The 15,855-nt window shown below is 39.5% G+C and overlaps 1 protein-coding gene across 1 annotated transcript in view; it reads right to left on the reverse strand.

Moving 5' to 3' along the window:
* The window catches only part of LOC109466350 (acyl-CoA synthetase family member 2, mitochondrial-like), a 20,339-nt gene extending 10,660 nt beyond the window's left edge, over window positions 1–9,679 (reverse strand). The window contains exons 1-5 of the mRNA XM_019764062.1: window positions 9,527–9,679; window positions 8,879–9,007; window positions 7,310–7,434; window positions 4,240–4,287; window positions 723–846 (exon numbers count right to left, since the gene is read on the reverse strand). Of these exons, the coding sequence (XP_019619621.1) occupies window positions 723–846; window positions 4,240–4,287; window positions 7,310–7,434; window positions 8,879–9,007; window positions 9,527–9,679 (579 nt within the window). The remainder of the gene's footprint in view (window positions 1–722; window positions 847–4,239; window positions 4,288–7,309; window positions 7,435–8,878; window positions 9,008–9,526) is intronic.
* Window positions 9,680–15,855: the final 6,176 nt, after the last annotated feature.

The following is a 15,855-nucleotide window of genomic DNA, read 5'->3' on the forward strand; positions in this document are numbered from 1 at the left end:
GTGGTGGGGGGGGGGGGTCAGAATACTGCCTGCAATACTAGGCAGACAGTACAATTATCTTTGGCCACAGGAACCTATGGTTGAATACACTGAAACAAGTCCCCATGAAACTACTTTTTCAATTTAAAAAAATTGTTCTGGACCAGAGAACTACAAGGGTCTGCTTCCAAAATATCAAAAAGAAAATTGGGGGTTGACCAGCTCAAACACTTACATTTGTACAACAGCTGATAACAATGAACAAACCCTGCTTTTGACCACAGTTTCTCAATGTATCCATCCGCCCAGAGCATGCAGGCCAGACCTCATCAAGCAGGTGTCTCGTTATGTCCACTAAACTGGTGAAATTAACAAAATTTGACAAAAGTAGGAAAGTTTAGGCCCTACTTGTTACTTCTAGACCAAAAATCTCCAAGTTGGACCAAAATTTTCTGGATAAAAAGGGATTAACTACAATCAGTGTAGTTCCTAGTTCCCATTTCGGGGCCTCCTACTTCGCAACGCAATTGTGGTGTCTGCCCTACTTTTTCTCGATGTATTGGGTTAGCATCTGACACCGTGGATAGTCTTCGCGTATACTCTTCAGTCTCGTAGTTGTGAGCCGTAGGTGCAGTCCAGTCCGCACATAGATTTGAAACAGACACGGAACCGTGGTTGAGTTGAGCATATCATCGGGTTATGGATAAAGAATATAGGATATATGAGTCATATTTCTGACTTACCGAAGTGAGTCCCAATGTAACCGAGTCGTGGCAGCTGAGCTGGTCCTGCAGAGCCCTTACTTCAGCCAGAAGTGTTTCGTTCTTTCCCATGGTTTGCACCTCTTCCATGGTGTAGACACCGATTCTTCATGGAAGCACAGAGACAACTAGAGTTAGGAGGGCTCATGCCTTCGACAGTGTGATATTGTTTTAGTGGGTGTTGTGTGTATGTATAGTGTAGGCTTTTTGAAGATGATTATCGTAGTTATAGTGGTCAGAGAGTCTTTATGTGAACGAAGCAACATACTATTTACCTAGCCTGTACCATGTCTTTCTACGGAAATACGGAATGTAGAATTCGTCATTTGGTACATGCGTGCCTTGAGCATATGCTCAAAGAATGACATTTGCAGCTTTGGCATACATCACTTGAAAATGAAAATGGTGTGAAACAAGTCTTTTTTTTGCTATTTTCAGACAAAAAGTGTACATTTTTCGCTCCTGTGACCTAATATTACAACTAAATGACCTTAGACCTTAGACGCATGCCCAAAGAACTATACTCACATTTTTGGTAAACACTACTTTGAATTTGTGTAAAATAAGTTTTTTTTTTGCTCTTTCCAGACAAAATGATTTTATGCCCTTGTATTAAAACCAAACAACCTTAAATTTGTTATAGATGTGTCTTAGGCCAATGCCAAATGAACTTAAGACATAGTTTGGCATACACCACCGGGACCAAGGACATTCTATCACCGTGTGATGAAAGCTTCTTGCCGGGAAAGACCTCGATCTACTCGGAAACATTTATAGAGAGCACCGGACCGTCACGCCAAAAGTTTCGCGGGTTATCGAACCAAGGACATTATACAGGTCCTTGAACGAACGTAAAATTATGTGGGAAAATGCCATAAATCCGCAAATAGATATATATTTCCCCCAAAGGTTCTTTGAATTGTGGCAATCATATTTACACTAAATGTGGCTATGCAATCGTGAAAAACAGCGTTTTAGCGCATGTTCTTCAAGAAAGAAAATTTGTTTAAGGTCTCATACCGCAATTACTCCGCGTGTAGGGCTAAATGAGTCCCGACAAAAAATGATTGTGCCCGAACAGCGTGAGCGTTTAGGTGCACCATAAAATTCCTTTCATCACTCAGACCTGATCTAAAAAGGATTTGAGATGAAAGCCTGTTTATTACTGGCAGGATCAGGGAGGGAAGTTTCGGCGTCCGAGCGATTGTCGGACGTATACGCTTATTTTGACCTGAGTACTGCGGTCGGGCACAGTGAGCCAAAAGAGGGCCTCTTGCGGATCATGGGTAATTGCAGTTATACATGACGTAAATATGGAACTAGCGGTTAGAAATTTATTGTTTTTATTGAAAATTGTTTTTATTGTTTTTATTGAAAATTGTTTTTATGTTTACCTTAAATGTTCACATGAAACGTGCGTTTGGTATAGAGAGCAAAAAACTGTAGATATACGACTTTTTGATTGGATTCACAGCCAAAATAGTGGCCTATTTTAACCCTATCTAGACCGGAGGGGGGGTGCTAAAAGTGCCCGCGCCAACTTTGATGTCACCTAGCATCCGAACGGGTAAAGCTAGAACCGCCAAACTTGGTGACTTTTCCTAAAATATTGTTGGCAACAAATCTGTATCATTGGAATAAGCTTATGATTTTTGGTGTTACCATGGCAACGGGTTTCTGACAGTTTCATTTCAACAGCAGAATTTTAAGGGTTTTATGTCAAGTTACACATGGTTTCTAATATTATTAACATCTCCGATAACAATATGTAAATTTTATCATTAAAAATGCATAATTTATGCTAATTTGATGACGTCATTCACCAAAATCCAAGATGGCGGACCATATCATTAGATCAGGTATATACAGGTTATTTTCCTTAAAATTTCATCAATGCTCCTATTTCTTTTTACAAAAAATGTTCATATGAACGTCTTCAGTCTGTTTACAATGTATTTTAGGCTTTATCCTGAAAAAAAACAAACTATTTTTTCAAATTTCAAGATTGATGATCGAAGATGGCGGATAGTATGCATGACGTCATTTTATGACGTCACAGGTGTTGCTATGTGCAACATAAGACTTAGTACACCCTAATAATCTATCATAAACACTTTTGGTAAAGTTATGTCGTATACCGTTTAGTTTTCAGGGAAGAACCTATCTAGGCGGTTTTGGCCATTAAAATCACATTTATGACGTCATAATGACGTCATATTACGTCACAACAACGTAAAAATTGTGTATATGATAAATTTTACTAGTACACCATCCTCTAAAAATTTGGTGGTCATACGACATACCGTTCGCGAGTTCTGAGGGGGGGCCGAAAGAGCCCCCCACTCCCCGGTCCTACCAAGCCCAAAAAAGCCCGGTCTAGATACGGTTAACATGTACGTCTACGCGACAGCGAAATTGGCGCATGAGACCGTTTTCCGTGCGCGCGCGGTTACGGGAGCATGGTATCTTTCCATATATGCAAATACACTTCATAAATATATGCAAGATTGATGCATATATGCAAAACTGGGGTTGCTGGTGTCTTTTCAAAATTTAAAGTGACCAGTGTTACTACAGTAACGTACGGACCTCCCACCACGCCCATTTCCGAACTTGATCTTGCTATCGTCAACGGTAACTTGCTCACAAAAAATCGTGAACATCCATTTGCAGATTCTCGAATTATCCCGCTAACAACAATAACGACCAACACAAAGGGTCAAATTCAATGACGTGGGAATCCCCTACGAGGCCCATTTCCGAGCTTGACCTCCGTATTCTCAACGGCGACTTGCCAACTGAAAATCACTTAAGGATTCCCGAGTTATCTGGGGAACAACAAAAAACGCAAACACAAAAGGTCAGCTCCAGTCACGTAAGACCCCCCCCCCACGAAGCCCATTTCTGGCCTTCACAATGCCCATCACTAAGACAACCTGCCTGCCAAAAATCGTGAACCACGGACCATGCCCTCAAACTTTATCGTGCATAATCTGCAAAACAGTGCAAAAGCGATTTCATAGCCTTCTGTCGAAGGCAATCATTGTAATTGTAACAGCGAGTATATAGCTTAAGACGCCACTAACTCCCAAGTAGCCAAATGGGCCCAGGATCTTTTGGCCTAATCGGTAACAGTGCGCTGGTTGTGAGTTGGTGCGGGTTCGATCCAGGGGGTCAGAGTCAATATTCGAGTTACTCTTTTCTCTTGTGTTACAATATCAGTAACAACTTTAAAAAAAACAGTCAAGAATCTTGGCATACAAAAAAGTGACCCTGTGTTGTAATCAATACTTAACGCAAATGTCCATGGAATATACGGCATGTCTTAGTCACCTAGTGGCAGACAGACAAACATACAGACAGACAGACATACACACACACACACAAAACACACACACACACACACACACACACACACACACAAAAGATACATGCCGAAAACATTACCTCATTGGCTCAGGTAATAATAACGTAGCTTTATGAAGTATTAAGTACTTACCCTGTTGCCCTGTTTTCAAGTACAACGATACTGGTCAACGTTGGGATTCTACAATGCAGAGGTACAAGTACAAGTTAAAATAGTAAAAATCTGTCAAGTCACCAGGTTTGCGACTAGTAAAACTTGTGTTTCCGCTTTTCCATTTCTGTTTAAAACCCGCCGACCCTTTTTTAGGAGGGAGGTCTGTCGCTGTCAAGGACATGAGATTTTCGATCTGCATCTGAATTTTGAAACCTTCCAAGCATCATCCAACGCAATTTCTAAAGCAAATTTTAACGGACTAAAACGGATTTATGCTTGTGAGATAAGTTCCATTGATATGCAAATTCCTTTCGCTTTAACTTATTTATGTTTTGGTTGGATTCTTTATGTTACCTTATGATTAATTGCACACTTTTATATAGTGATTATTTTCTTCTTATTTATTATTGTATTTTATCCTCAGTTACTTTGTTTGTATTTTACTATGTTGGGAAAAACGCCGAGAAGGCGATATGTATCACCTGGATAAATAAATAAAATGAAATGAAATGAAATATTTGCCCCTTCCCCACAAACCACCACTGGACCAGCCCTGACCCAGATACAGTAATTGTGTTAAATTGTCAATAAACTGTATTTGTTGGTTCACGTAAGTTTATATCTAAACAAAAAAATCCGTATACCTACTGACAGTATTTTCTTCAAGACTGAAATTACGTTACGTCGTTTCATTGTACTTAGGTAGCACGTCGGCAGAACGTACTGCGCCTGCGCAGAGCCCCGTATTTTCGCGTTTTTCGTTGGGTTTTTGGTCAACGTTGCATCAGAATTTTTCCTGTTGCAGAGGATATTCTATCCGACACAACATTTGGCAACTACTGTCGAAATGCTAACCTTATATGAGCGAATACAACATTATATGAGACATTCTGCCGAAATGCTATGTACAATACATTACGGGTTTCGCGAAGGCGCAGTACGTTCTGCCGACGTCCTTACTTAGGCCATGTTGATATTGTACTTAGGCCATGTTGATATTGTACTTAGGCCATGTTGATATTGTACTTAGGCCATGTTGATATTGTACTTAGGCCATGTTGATATTGTACTTAGGCCATGTTGATATTGTACTTAGGCCATGTTGATTTGATTACATGGATGGCATCCTCGCGGAGTGGGAGTGATACAGAGCTACCCGTAAAAAAGCATGTATCTCCAGTTTGGCGTGACCAATCAACTTCAAATTTGGGAGTAACTTAGATGAAACACTACTGATTCTAAATCGTTATTTTTTTCTTCGAAAATCTGCATAATTGTTCCATAAATGATAATAATATCAGATCATTGTGACTATATAAAATCGGCCTAGACCAAACCCATCCGCTCAGAATTGTAATACAAAACTTTCAGAGAATGTGGAGAGATATGCACTTTATAGGAATCGGTTTCCAGAAAAGAAGAATATAGCTTAGATTTGAAAATATGTTGTAATATAGTCCATTTTGGTAGAATTCTAGGGGGGGTATGACTTAATCTACCAATAGCTAGATATACGGGGATAAAGTAGTTTTTCTGAAAACCGATTCATATAAACCGACTTCTTACGCATTGTTTGCACCCGATTTCAACTTTGTAAACCCATGGGAAGAGTTTGGTCTCGGGCTTTAAAGTTCAAAACTCTAAATTCTGGTCGATTTCCTTCCTTAACCTGTCAATCTTTATCAAGACTCATGACTGTGAATGAAATTAATTGTTTTCGCACCTCCACTCAAGGCCATTACGGGCAATTACCTTTAATTTTGCATAGAGGGCAGACAGCAGGATGTATCCATTTAAATTCAGACTTTACCACAAAAGTCTTTGTTTTTAAAGATTTGTTTCTTACTCCTCGAATAGGAAGTTCCGTGTTTGAAATGTAGTTTTGTACAAAGCAGCTATGAACATGAACAGCAGCTCTGCCTGTTGGGCAGAAGATAGCTAGATGTGTTATAATTCATCTGAAGAAAATTTCTAATAGACTTTTAACCCTGGCCCAGTACGAGATGAAAAATCTTTTGATGTGTATTGACTTGTCTGGCTCCAAACATGCACCTACATCCATGCCCTGTATCTCCCTAAACTTCCTTGCTTATACCATTAGACAGTTCATGTAGTTTCTTGTCATCCCTCCGTTTTCACAATGTTTATTTTGAGCGCCATGTACGTGCTATAACTTTTAATCTTGATGATGTGAAATGTTATATAAATGTTAGCTTTGATCTGCTACAGAATGGTAGCACTAGTTTTTCTTTATAGGTGCCACTAAAGAACATTTAGCATATGAAAAATTAAATGGTCATTTTGAATCTTGTTTGTAAACTATGGCCATCGTAGTCTCTCACAGTAGCCTTTACCAGCTTTGGGATGTGACTGGAAATATTACAAATTGGCCAAATAGAGAGATAATATGCCGAGGGAGTTGGTCTGCCAGAAAGTACATTTTGCCGCGCCCGGGTGCATGTTATCGACCAATTTCTTACTCTTTCCTGCTACCCTCAGAAGCCTGGTAAAGGCTAAATATATATAATACACAGGCCTTGCCAGCCCTTGTCAGTTGGACATTGAGCGACGCACGCTGGCTAAATAACCAAGGACTATGAGATTATAACCTCCTTGCTATATCTTTGGACCTATATAGCGTGCTATGGGTCTTCGTTCACACGAGTAGGTTATAATTCTACCTCTATGGTTCACACAATGCGTTTAACGCTAGTACAAATTTACCTCCTTGATTAGTCCGTAATATAATCTCCTGGAATTCGATACTAATGTCATAGAATACCGAAATCAGTTCCGGAAAAGAAGATAATGTGAAGAAATAAAAATGAAGAATCTATTATTATTCGTCATACAATACTCTGTGTGTTTAGTCATTTGTTCAACCTTTATGACCACGTAGATTTCGTAGTGATGGAAACCATTTTTGCCAAACTTTTTTTTATTCGCACTCTCGCATCGGTTTTGGGGTTTTCAGACGACGCCATCCATATAATCAAATCAACATGACCTTATTATACAATCAATTTTGTACTCTCAGAGCCGAATTTACCTTTTGATCTTAAAGTTTTCTCGATTCGTTGTTTTTATTTCCGGAAACGAGCTTAACAGGAATGAGGTAGTTCCGTCAGTTGGCTGCGTCGACTCGTCACCCATGATTAGTACCTTCACACGGCTCTAAAAACAACACAGACTCAGCACAAGGTAGATAATAAAAACTACATATATTGCGACGGCGACGATTGAATGTTTATTTATCAATTATTGCTCGAATATACACGTCGCATATACTATATGTGCCTGCCAGCGCTCAGTCCTTTTAGGCAAGCTTTCAAGCATTAATTTAAGCACCATTTCTGTTAGCTGCACAAAACTACATAACAGAAACAAAACGCTTTTAGCTGTATGTGTCCTGCTATGCTTTCCTTTTCTTCTGGGATGGGAGGTTTCACCCACGCTAGATCTCTTATGTATATCCATTTTTCAAACGTCTTGTAAAATACGCCAAAAGCAGCTACTCAAGCTACTGGATATGACTTTGAAAACGGTCAGACATTTCAGGCGTCCAAAAAATTGTCTTCACTTATTTGCATATCAATCAATAGTTTGTGCTTATAAACCTGTATTTCTCCTGTTATCTCAATCACTGACGAAAGCTAGTGTATATTAGCTGAAACATTTCCGAAATCGTTTCAAAAATCATATCCAGTTGCTTGAGTAACTGCTTTTTGGCGTATCCTACTCGTATTACCTGGATGTCTAACCTTCATCGACGTGTCTTATAAAATCCTTTTGCCATTGTAAAAGTATATATCAACTAAGTTGTGCCCATCTTGAGTTCGCAGCCACTTAGTCCGTGCCCTTTCAAATGTATTTATCACTGTGTTTCTGTATCTACAAAATATTGCTCGTGGCACTAGTATTCAGATAAAAAAGAATATGCACGGTATTTCAGTTTTTTGCTGTTTGATTTCTATACTATCATGTAACCCGATACATGCACGCTCGAATGTTGAGTACTCATAGACCTCCATGGAATAACAAAATTGACATTTTTTGTTCGCAGCCGTGGCTGTTTGGCATGCCGTCTACCCGTATAGTCTAGATGGTGCACCTTGTTTTTTTTTTATAACGTAGAAATTTGTATGATATTTTATCCTTATGATAATATTTATTAAAACAAATTTCACCGAATCTAAATTTCAAAATAGGGCTGCTAGGGATTTTAACCAAAGATATTCAGCCATTACCACAAAATTACATGTACAGTGACAATATGATAGCTTGCCATTACCTTATTCAAAAAATCATTCATATTCTCCACACTTCGTCCTATACGCTTTTTCTGCAATGGGAACTGAAAACGGGTAGAAATATATGTAAAAGTAATCATCTCTGAACAAATTTCGTTTATCTTAGCATGACAGGGGTATACATCTCTCCTACTATAAAATTGCAACATTATGTAACCCAACCCCAGTTACCATGGCGATAGACGACACCTAATCATGTCATTGGCCAGGTCAGAGGTTAGTGTTTGGAACAGATGAAAAAGGAGACAAAACGTATAAAATAAAATATTTTCCTTCGGTAAACATAATAAAACATGGACTTTGCATACCGCAATAGCTCCCAACTTGGCCAAGGCAAAGTACAAGTATATGCACTCTGGGCGGTGCCCGAAGAGCCAGGCTACTACATCTCCCCGTGCCGTACCTATGGCCTTAAGACCTGCTGCCAGTCTTGTTGCCTGGAGGAACGGCAAAAAATTAAAAATAAAGTATCAGAACCAGACATCAAAGATCCCATACCTCCACAAAAGCTTTTGTAAATTGTGTTGTTTTATTTTCAATATAAACAACAAAATATGTGAATAAACAGATGGTAGTCGCGAAATATCATGAGCTAACAAGGAATTAAAGCAAACCAAAACACTTCTACCGGCATTTTGGCCGATTGCCCTGTAATCTTGGCCTGTAATTTTCTCGTCGTGATGGTTTGGACACCAAACATACAAACTCCCCCTACACCAGCGTCACTCAAAACAATACTTCCGTCCCGTTATCTTATATCTGTGTATAAAGAACTAGTTCATTAATTAAAGACTGTGACAGAAAACAGTTCAAAGAAAGAGATGACAAAAGAAATGAATTTCAAGGTATGATCGCTTATGTGTCCCTCCACATCCACACACGCGTAGGTTTAATCCGTGAAAGATTTAACTCTTAGCTTGATGAAAAATTTATGTGATTTTTCTAAAGACCCTTACCTTTTCTTGTATGTCAGCAAACGTGATCCGTGAACCTGTCTTTTTGAACACATACGCCTCTCTGTCCGGCCATTTAGCTGCCGTGTCGTCCAACAGCTGACCAAAGGTCACGTCCAGGAGTGGATCCTCTGTAGCACCCCGCGAGTAACTCATAACTAACTGTGTGGAGGGAATATACTTATACTATTAGATAAATTGCAGTAACGTTGAAACTTGCATATATTAACAGATTTACAACTGGAGTTCAGCGACTTCATATTTTCGTCGAACGGTGGTACCCCTACAACTGATGGTTTCAAAAATTCAAGATTGTTTAGACAATGATGATGGGATATGTCTTAATTTTTTTTTTTACTTCGGTGATAGTGCCATGGGCCACATAAGTTTTAGCGGAACTTGATATTATATCTTTTACTCCCTTTTTGTTTGTTGTATACCTATTTTTAAACAGTTTTAACAAACCACGGTGGTAAAATCTGGGCTGCTAAGTTCCCACATTTCATAGAATTCGAACAGTGTTCGATCGTGTTCGATCTGGGCAATTCGAATCGAACCCGCGTTCCATTTCGGGGTCACCTACGGTCATTTGCAATAAAGCGGCAAAACAAGCCCTTCTGCCTGAGTGCCTCGCAACAGATAAAAACAACACTTTTCTATAGATACAAACAGTTTCCAGGACAGTACATGTCCGCTATCATTTTTTGTGGACATGTAACATGTAGCGAAGCTACTGTCGTATCCTTGGGTAACCTTGGATACTGTAATGATTCTTTACACCTTTATGAATAACACGGTGCACACTTTTGGGAGATATGACATGTCTGCAAAACTCGTTCAAACCTGGAAGCATGGAGAGTCAAACATACCCCATTTACGGCTCAACATGACTGCCACGGTTGTCCCGAAAATCGTGCTTTAGGGATTTTTGAAAAATGTTCTTGATTTTGAATTATGGGCAATTAAGTGCGAAAAAAAGCAAAAAAAAAATCGATTTTTTCACCTATTTGTCGACAAAAACTATACTTTAAGTCAGAAATTAAAAAATCCCAAAAGCACGATTTTTCATCTTATTCCTGGTCGTCGAAAAATATAAAAATCAGTGACCATGCGTAATATGTGTAGCCAGGTTTGCTCGGTGATTGGCTAAAATATGGCGCACCGAAATTCCATAAATTATTGACTTTTTAACGAAATCCGAAAAAAATCATCCTTTTAGCGCAAAAAATCACCATTGAATGTATGTAAAGACGATAATTTTATTTTATTTCAACGAAATTTTCCCTTCGATACTAGTTTGTTTAATTTCAATGTTTTACGGTTAGCCCAAAACTGCGTCTTGTAACCCTATACTTTATCGAACGCCCCCAGAAATGGGAAAGAATGCCGTAGTGACAGACCGCCTTGAACAAAATCGCACAAATAACGTCAAATACGCCATATTACGTTTTAATAACACTAATAATTATTTGATTGTACTGGAGAACTATGTATTCTCTTAAACTAAAAAAAAAGTAGTAATGGCCATAGGCTATACAGATTTTTTAACTCTGGACTTTGTTTTCTGAACACAAGGGCCGACTCCACCCTCCATTTGTGAAATAAAGTTGTGACGTTTATAACAAAAATAAAATTCAAGGGATCATTATGTAACATTGACAATAAAGTGGATTTATCCTATTTTAAGAAATGTTCGAATGATTCTAATTTACTTACAGTTTTTAACATATTTACATATTTGTTCAATTATCTCAGCCTGATTTTTGACAATTATGGTTGGTACTAAACAACAAAGACGAGGCGCACCCGGTCAGTAGTGCCACCACAAACTACCAGAATCTAAACAAACATGGCTGACAGCTGTGTTTCCTGCTTTAAACAGATGTACACTTGAGCTCGTATGTAGTCATATTTCGGCACCTCCGCTTCCTGAATGACTCTTATTGCCTTCGACTGAAGGCTATGCCTTCGGAGAAGGTTATGAAATCGGGTTTGCACTGTTTGGCAGATTAGGCACGATAACTCTTGAAGGCAAGGTCCGAGGTTCACGATTTTTGGCAGGCAGGTTGATTTAGGGGTGGCCATTGTCAAGGCTAAAAATGGGCTTCGTGGGGGGTTCCTAAGTCACTGTAGTTGACCTTGGTTTTTGGTGTTTTTTCCTTGTCATCAAGATATCTCGAGAATCCTTAAATGGATGTTCATTATTTTTAGTGGGCAAGTTACCGTTGAAAATGCCGAGGTCAAGTTCAAAGATGGGCCCCGTGGGGGTTTCTATGTCACTGCAGTTGACCTTTGTTTTTTGTGTTTTTTCTTGTCATCAAGATAACTCGAGAATCTTTAAATGGATGTTCATGTTTTTTAGTTGGCAAGTTACCATTGACAATACCAAGGTCAAGTTCGGATATGGGCTTCGTGGGGGGTCCCCACGTCATTGAATTAGAAAGTACTGCAGCGAAACTCCTGGTTTTTAAATCTCGTGACATGGACGTGCTAGGGTCATGATTTTTAGATGGTAGGTAGCTCTCGTGCTCAGAAAGAAGTGCCGTAAGTTTGGGCCCCGTAGCAGCTTGTTTGGGAAATACAGAGGCATTTGTTTGAAAATGTTTGAAGTAGGATAGCTCAAGAACCGGTTGACGGATTGTTGTTATTTTTGGTATCTCGGTAGCTTAAGTGATGCTTGACCTAATTAGATGACAATTATGCAAATCACGATCTAATTTACATAATGAATGACAAAAGTCTATAAATCTGCTGCCTTCCATAATAGAACAATTAAAATGGTGGCATATTTAATCAAGAGGAAGAGGAACATTAACAGATATTAATTATGTAAATTGTGACCCAATTTGATTACTTGATAAGAGAAATCTAAATGTCTTTCATACTGCAGTTACGTAGTGGGCTTTTGGTGATTGTTAGTTTTTCAGTAGTTGAAGCTGTAGAATAGGAATTTAAAAAAAAATTTTGTGAATAGGTTAAGGGGTTAAGATTGTAGGGTTTAAAATTTGGAGTCTGTAGTAGGTTGTGAGTACGTGTAATAGCCTAAGGACATTTTGTTTGCACATCTTTAAAGTGTAGGCGAAGTCTTTGTCCTTTTATGTAGTTGGTTAAACTAACAACAGCATAGTTGGGTTAAGTAGGTTACGCTAACAATAGCACAGCAAGGGTGTAGAGTTGTTTGTTGAGATAACAGTAACCGTCAAGTGTTCCTTTAACAATCGAAGCTATCCAGGAAACAGTCCTGACAAGGTAGTACTGTAAATCAAAATTAGGTTCAAGGTCAAGTGTTGGAAACTGCATAACAAGTGCCTGTTAAACTACATGTAATTAGTGGACGATGACACAGCCTTTAAAGTGCATGTATTTACTAGTACATGTATATGGTAAGTTTAACATTACTAGCTACATGTACGTGTGTAGTTTAAAAAGATGTGCGATATTTGAGCCACTTAAAGAATTATTTGTTGTCTTGCTTTTTTTTGGGCACAAAACCACATAGGAAGGTATTGTAGGACACTTCCACACCATTTCCAGGGTAAAGAGTTGTTTGTTGAAGCAACATAGGTGTTTGGAGTGTCTAGTAGGTTGTGGGTTTTCACATGCAGGCGTGTTGTTCTATGTAGTACATGTAGGTTAAGATAACAGATAGGGTGAACTAGGGTAAGATAACAATAACACTGGCAGGGTGTAGAGATGTTTGTTTGAACAGTACCAATGAAGTGTCCTATAATAACAAGAGTATCAGCTACTCTGAAAACAGCCCTGACAAGTTAGTACTGTATATCAGAATAGATTCAAGGTCAAGTGTGGGAAACCGCATAAGAAATACATGGTATACAACTTTTTTGAGTACTAGTAAGTTGTAACTCATATGCAGGATTCAATGACGTTGTTGGATCGAGCTCAAAAGGTACAATTAATTTGCAAAGAAATATATATTTTCACTTAAGGTTCTTTAAATTGTATGTATGTTTACAAAATCTGGCTAATATATGCAGCCGTGGAAAACAGCGTTTTGGCGCATATTTTTAAACTACTCACGTCACTTTTCCCAAGCAAAAAGAGCTACATAAGCTTATTTTCCAAATTTTGTCACCCTAGCATGTCATGAGATTTCAAAACTGGAACTGGTCAACTACATGTATATTGCTTTTAATTATCTAGTATAAAGCGCATGCCATAATTGCATTTTGTTGGAGTTTCTACCATCTATGGAAGACTCTCCTACTCGCACGGTCGTCTTACGTATGGCAACTCTTTTTTGTGTTTTCTCTTGTGGACAAGATAACTCGAGAATCTTTAAATGGATGTTCATGTTTTTAGTTGGCAAGTTACCATTGAAAATACCAAGTTCAAGTTCGGATATGGGGTTCGTGGGGGGTCCCCACGTCATTGAATTAGAACGTACTGCAGCGAAACTTCTGGTTTTTACATTTCGTGATATGGACGTGCTAGGGTCATGATTTTTAGATGGTAGGTAGCTCTTGTGCTCACAAAAAAGTGCCGTAAGTTTGCACCCCGTAGCAGCTTGTTTGGGAAATGCAGAGGCATTTGTTTGAAAATGTTTGAAGAAGGATAGCTCAAGAACCGGTTGACGGATTGTTGTTATTTTTGGTATCTCGGTAGCTTAAGTGATGCTTGACCTAATTAGATGACGATTATGCAAATCATGATCTAATTTACATAATTAATGACAGAAGTCTATATATTTGCTGGGTTCTGTGATAAAACAATTAAAATGGTGATGAGGAAATGCTAGAATAGCCCTCTTTGTTTAAGATAAGACTGTCATTGGATGGAAAATATGATCAAAGGATATAATTGCAAGTGAGGATATTATTTCCATAATCAATGTGAAACATTCATAATTTGTCAGTCGTAAAGGTTAACATCATTTGTCGAAGGCATGAGGTCTTGGAACTCTAGTTTGGAATGGGCTAGGGCTGATTCAAGTTACATTTTAAAGAAAAGACTCGAAAAAAAAGAGCGCCGGTCTTGGTGGAGCTTTTGGTGTTGGGAATACTCCGAACTTCTTTCTAACGTTATATCAAGTTTATGTCATCAAAACCATCCTCGAAATCACTGAGAATAAAATCGCTCCACAAAAAATCATCAAACCCGGGCTGTGCCATGACGCTAATGCCGCCGTAACAAAGGACAAATGAGCTACAGCGTGAGCCTGGGTTCTATTCAAATGAGTGTCTTTGGCACTTGGGCGTAAATATGAATTTTCATACGCGCTACGTACATCCCTGAAAGGAAACTTATGCCGGCGGCTCTCCTTGTGATAAAACTTCTTCGGCTTGACTCATCCGAGACGGTTAGATAATCGCAAACACAGTTCTTGATACAACACTGTGATTATCCACCAGAAGGCACGGTTCTAGATAACCTTGAAGCGTTCCCGTGTCTCATGAAATCACGTTCTTATCTAAACAGATACTTTATCCAGAACCGTGCCTCGGGTCTCGCACAGTTCTGGATACACAATGGCCTGTTAGCCTCCTGTGCAGGCCCCGGGGCGCTGGGGAAGAGTTTTTAACGCATAATTTTAATATAGCCGGCCATCCTACATAGCCTCCGCCGAGAGAAGGTTCCATTCCGCCCCACGAGCTGGGCCTGCACAGGAGGCTAGCTCGAGGTGTAAGCCATGATTAACAGCACTTCCAGGCATAGTTCTGGAAGTTCTGTGTGTCCCGTTCTGTGCCCACTCAAACACAGAACAGGACAGAGGTCAGCGCCGCGGGCGGCCTCCATTTTTTTGGCGTTCCTTCCCTTTCCGTCCTTTTTTTCTTTCACCCCTTCACCCCTGTCTTCCACTCAAACACACACATAACAGTAGTTATGTGTGTGTTTGTTCCTAGTTATTTGCCCTTACAAGTCCCACTCCCCCTTCACTTCCAAAAATGAAGGGGTCCCCCATATGCTCAATAGTCCTTTCCCACTTACTACCCGGTGGACAACAGGTGTGCTGATCCCCTATCTAACCTCACCATAGTCTCTATCTTTATTAACACTAAGGGTAAACTGGCACCCCACCGCAGTACCAAATTCACAGTTTTCTGTATTACCCTATTAATACTTCTGTCTGGAGATGTGGAGTTGAATCCGGGACCAAGGACACCGAAGTACCCCTGCGGCGTATGCCATCAAGCTGTCAGGTGGGAAAAGGTTGACGGCCGGAAAGCCATCTGCTGTGATTCCTGCGATGTCTGGTACCACACCGACTGCATGGAAATGCCAGCACCGGTCTATAATGCCATCAATAACCCTAATGTGTCCTGGATTTGCTGCTCGTGCGGCCTACATGCTTATCCTCCAGCCTTTTAAAC

Source organism: Branchiostoma belcheri, unplaced genomic scaffold (genome assembly GCF_001625305.1).
Source record: "Branchiostoma belcheri isolate BF01 breed outbred unplaced genomic scaffold, Haploidv18h27 scaffold164, whole genome shotgun sequence".
Taxonomy (NCBI): Eukaryota; Metazoa; Chordata; class Leptocardii; order Amphioxiformes; family Branchiostomatidae; genus Branchiostoma; species Branchiostoma belcheri.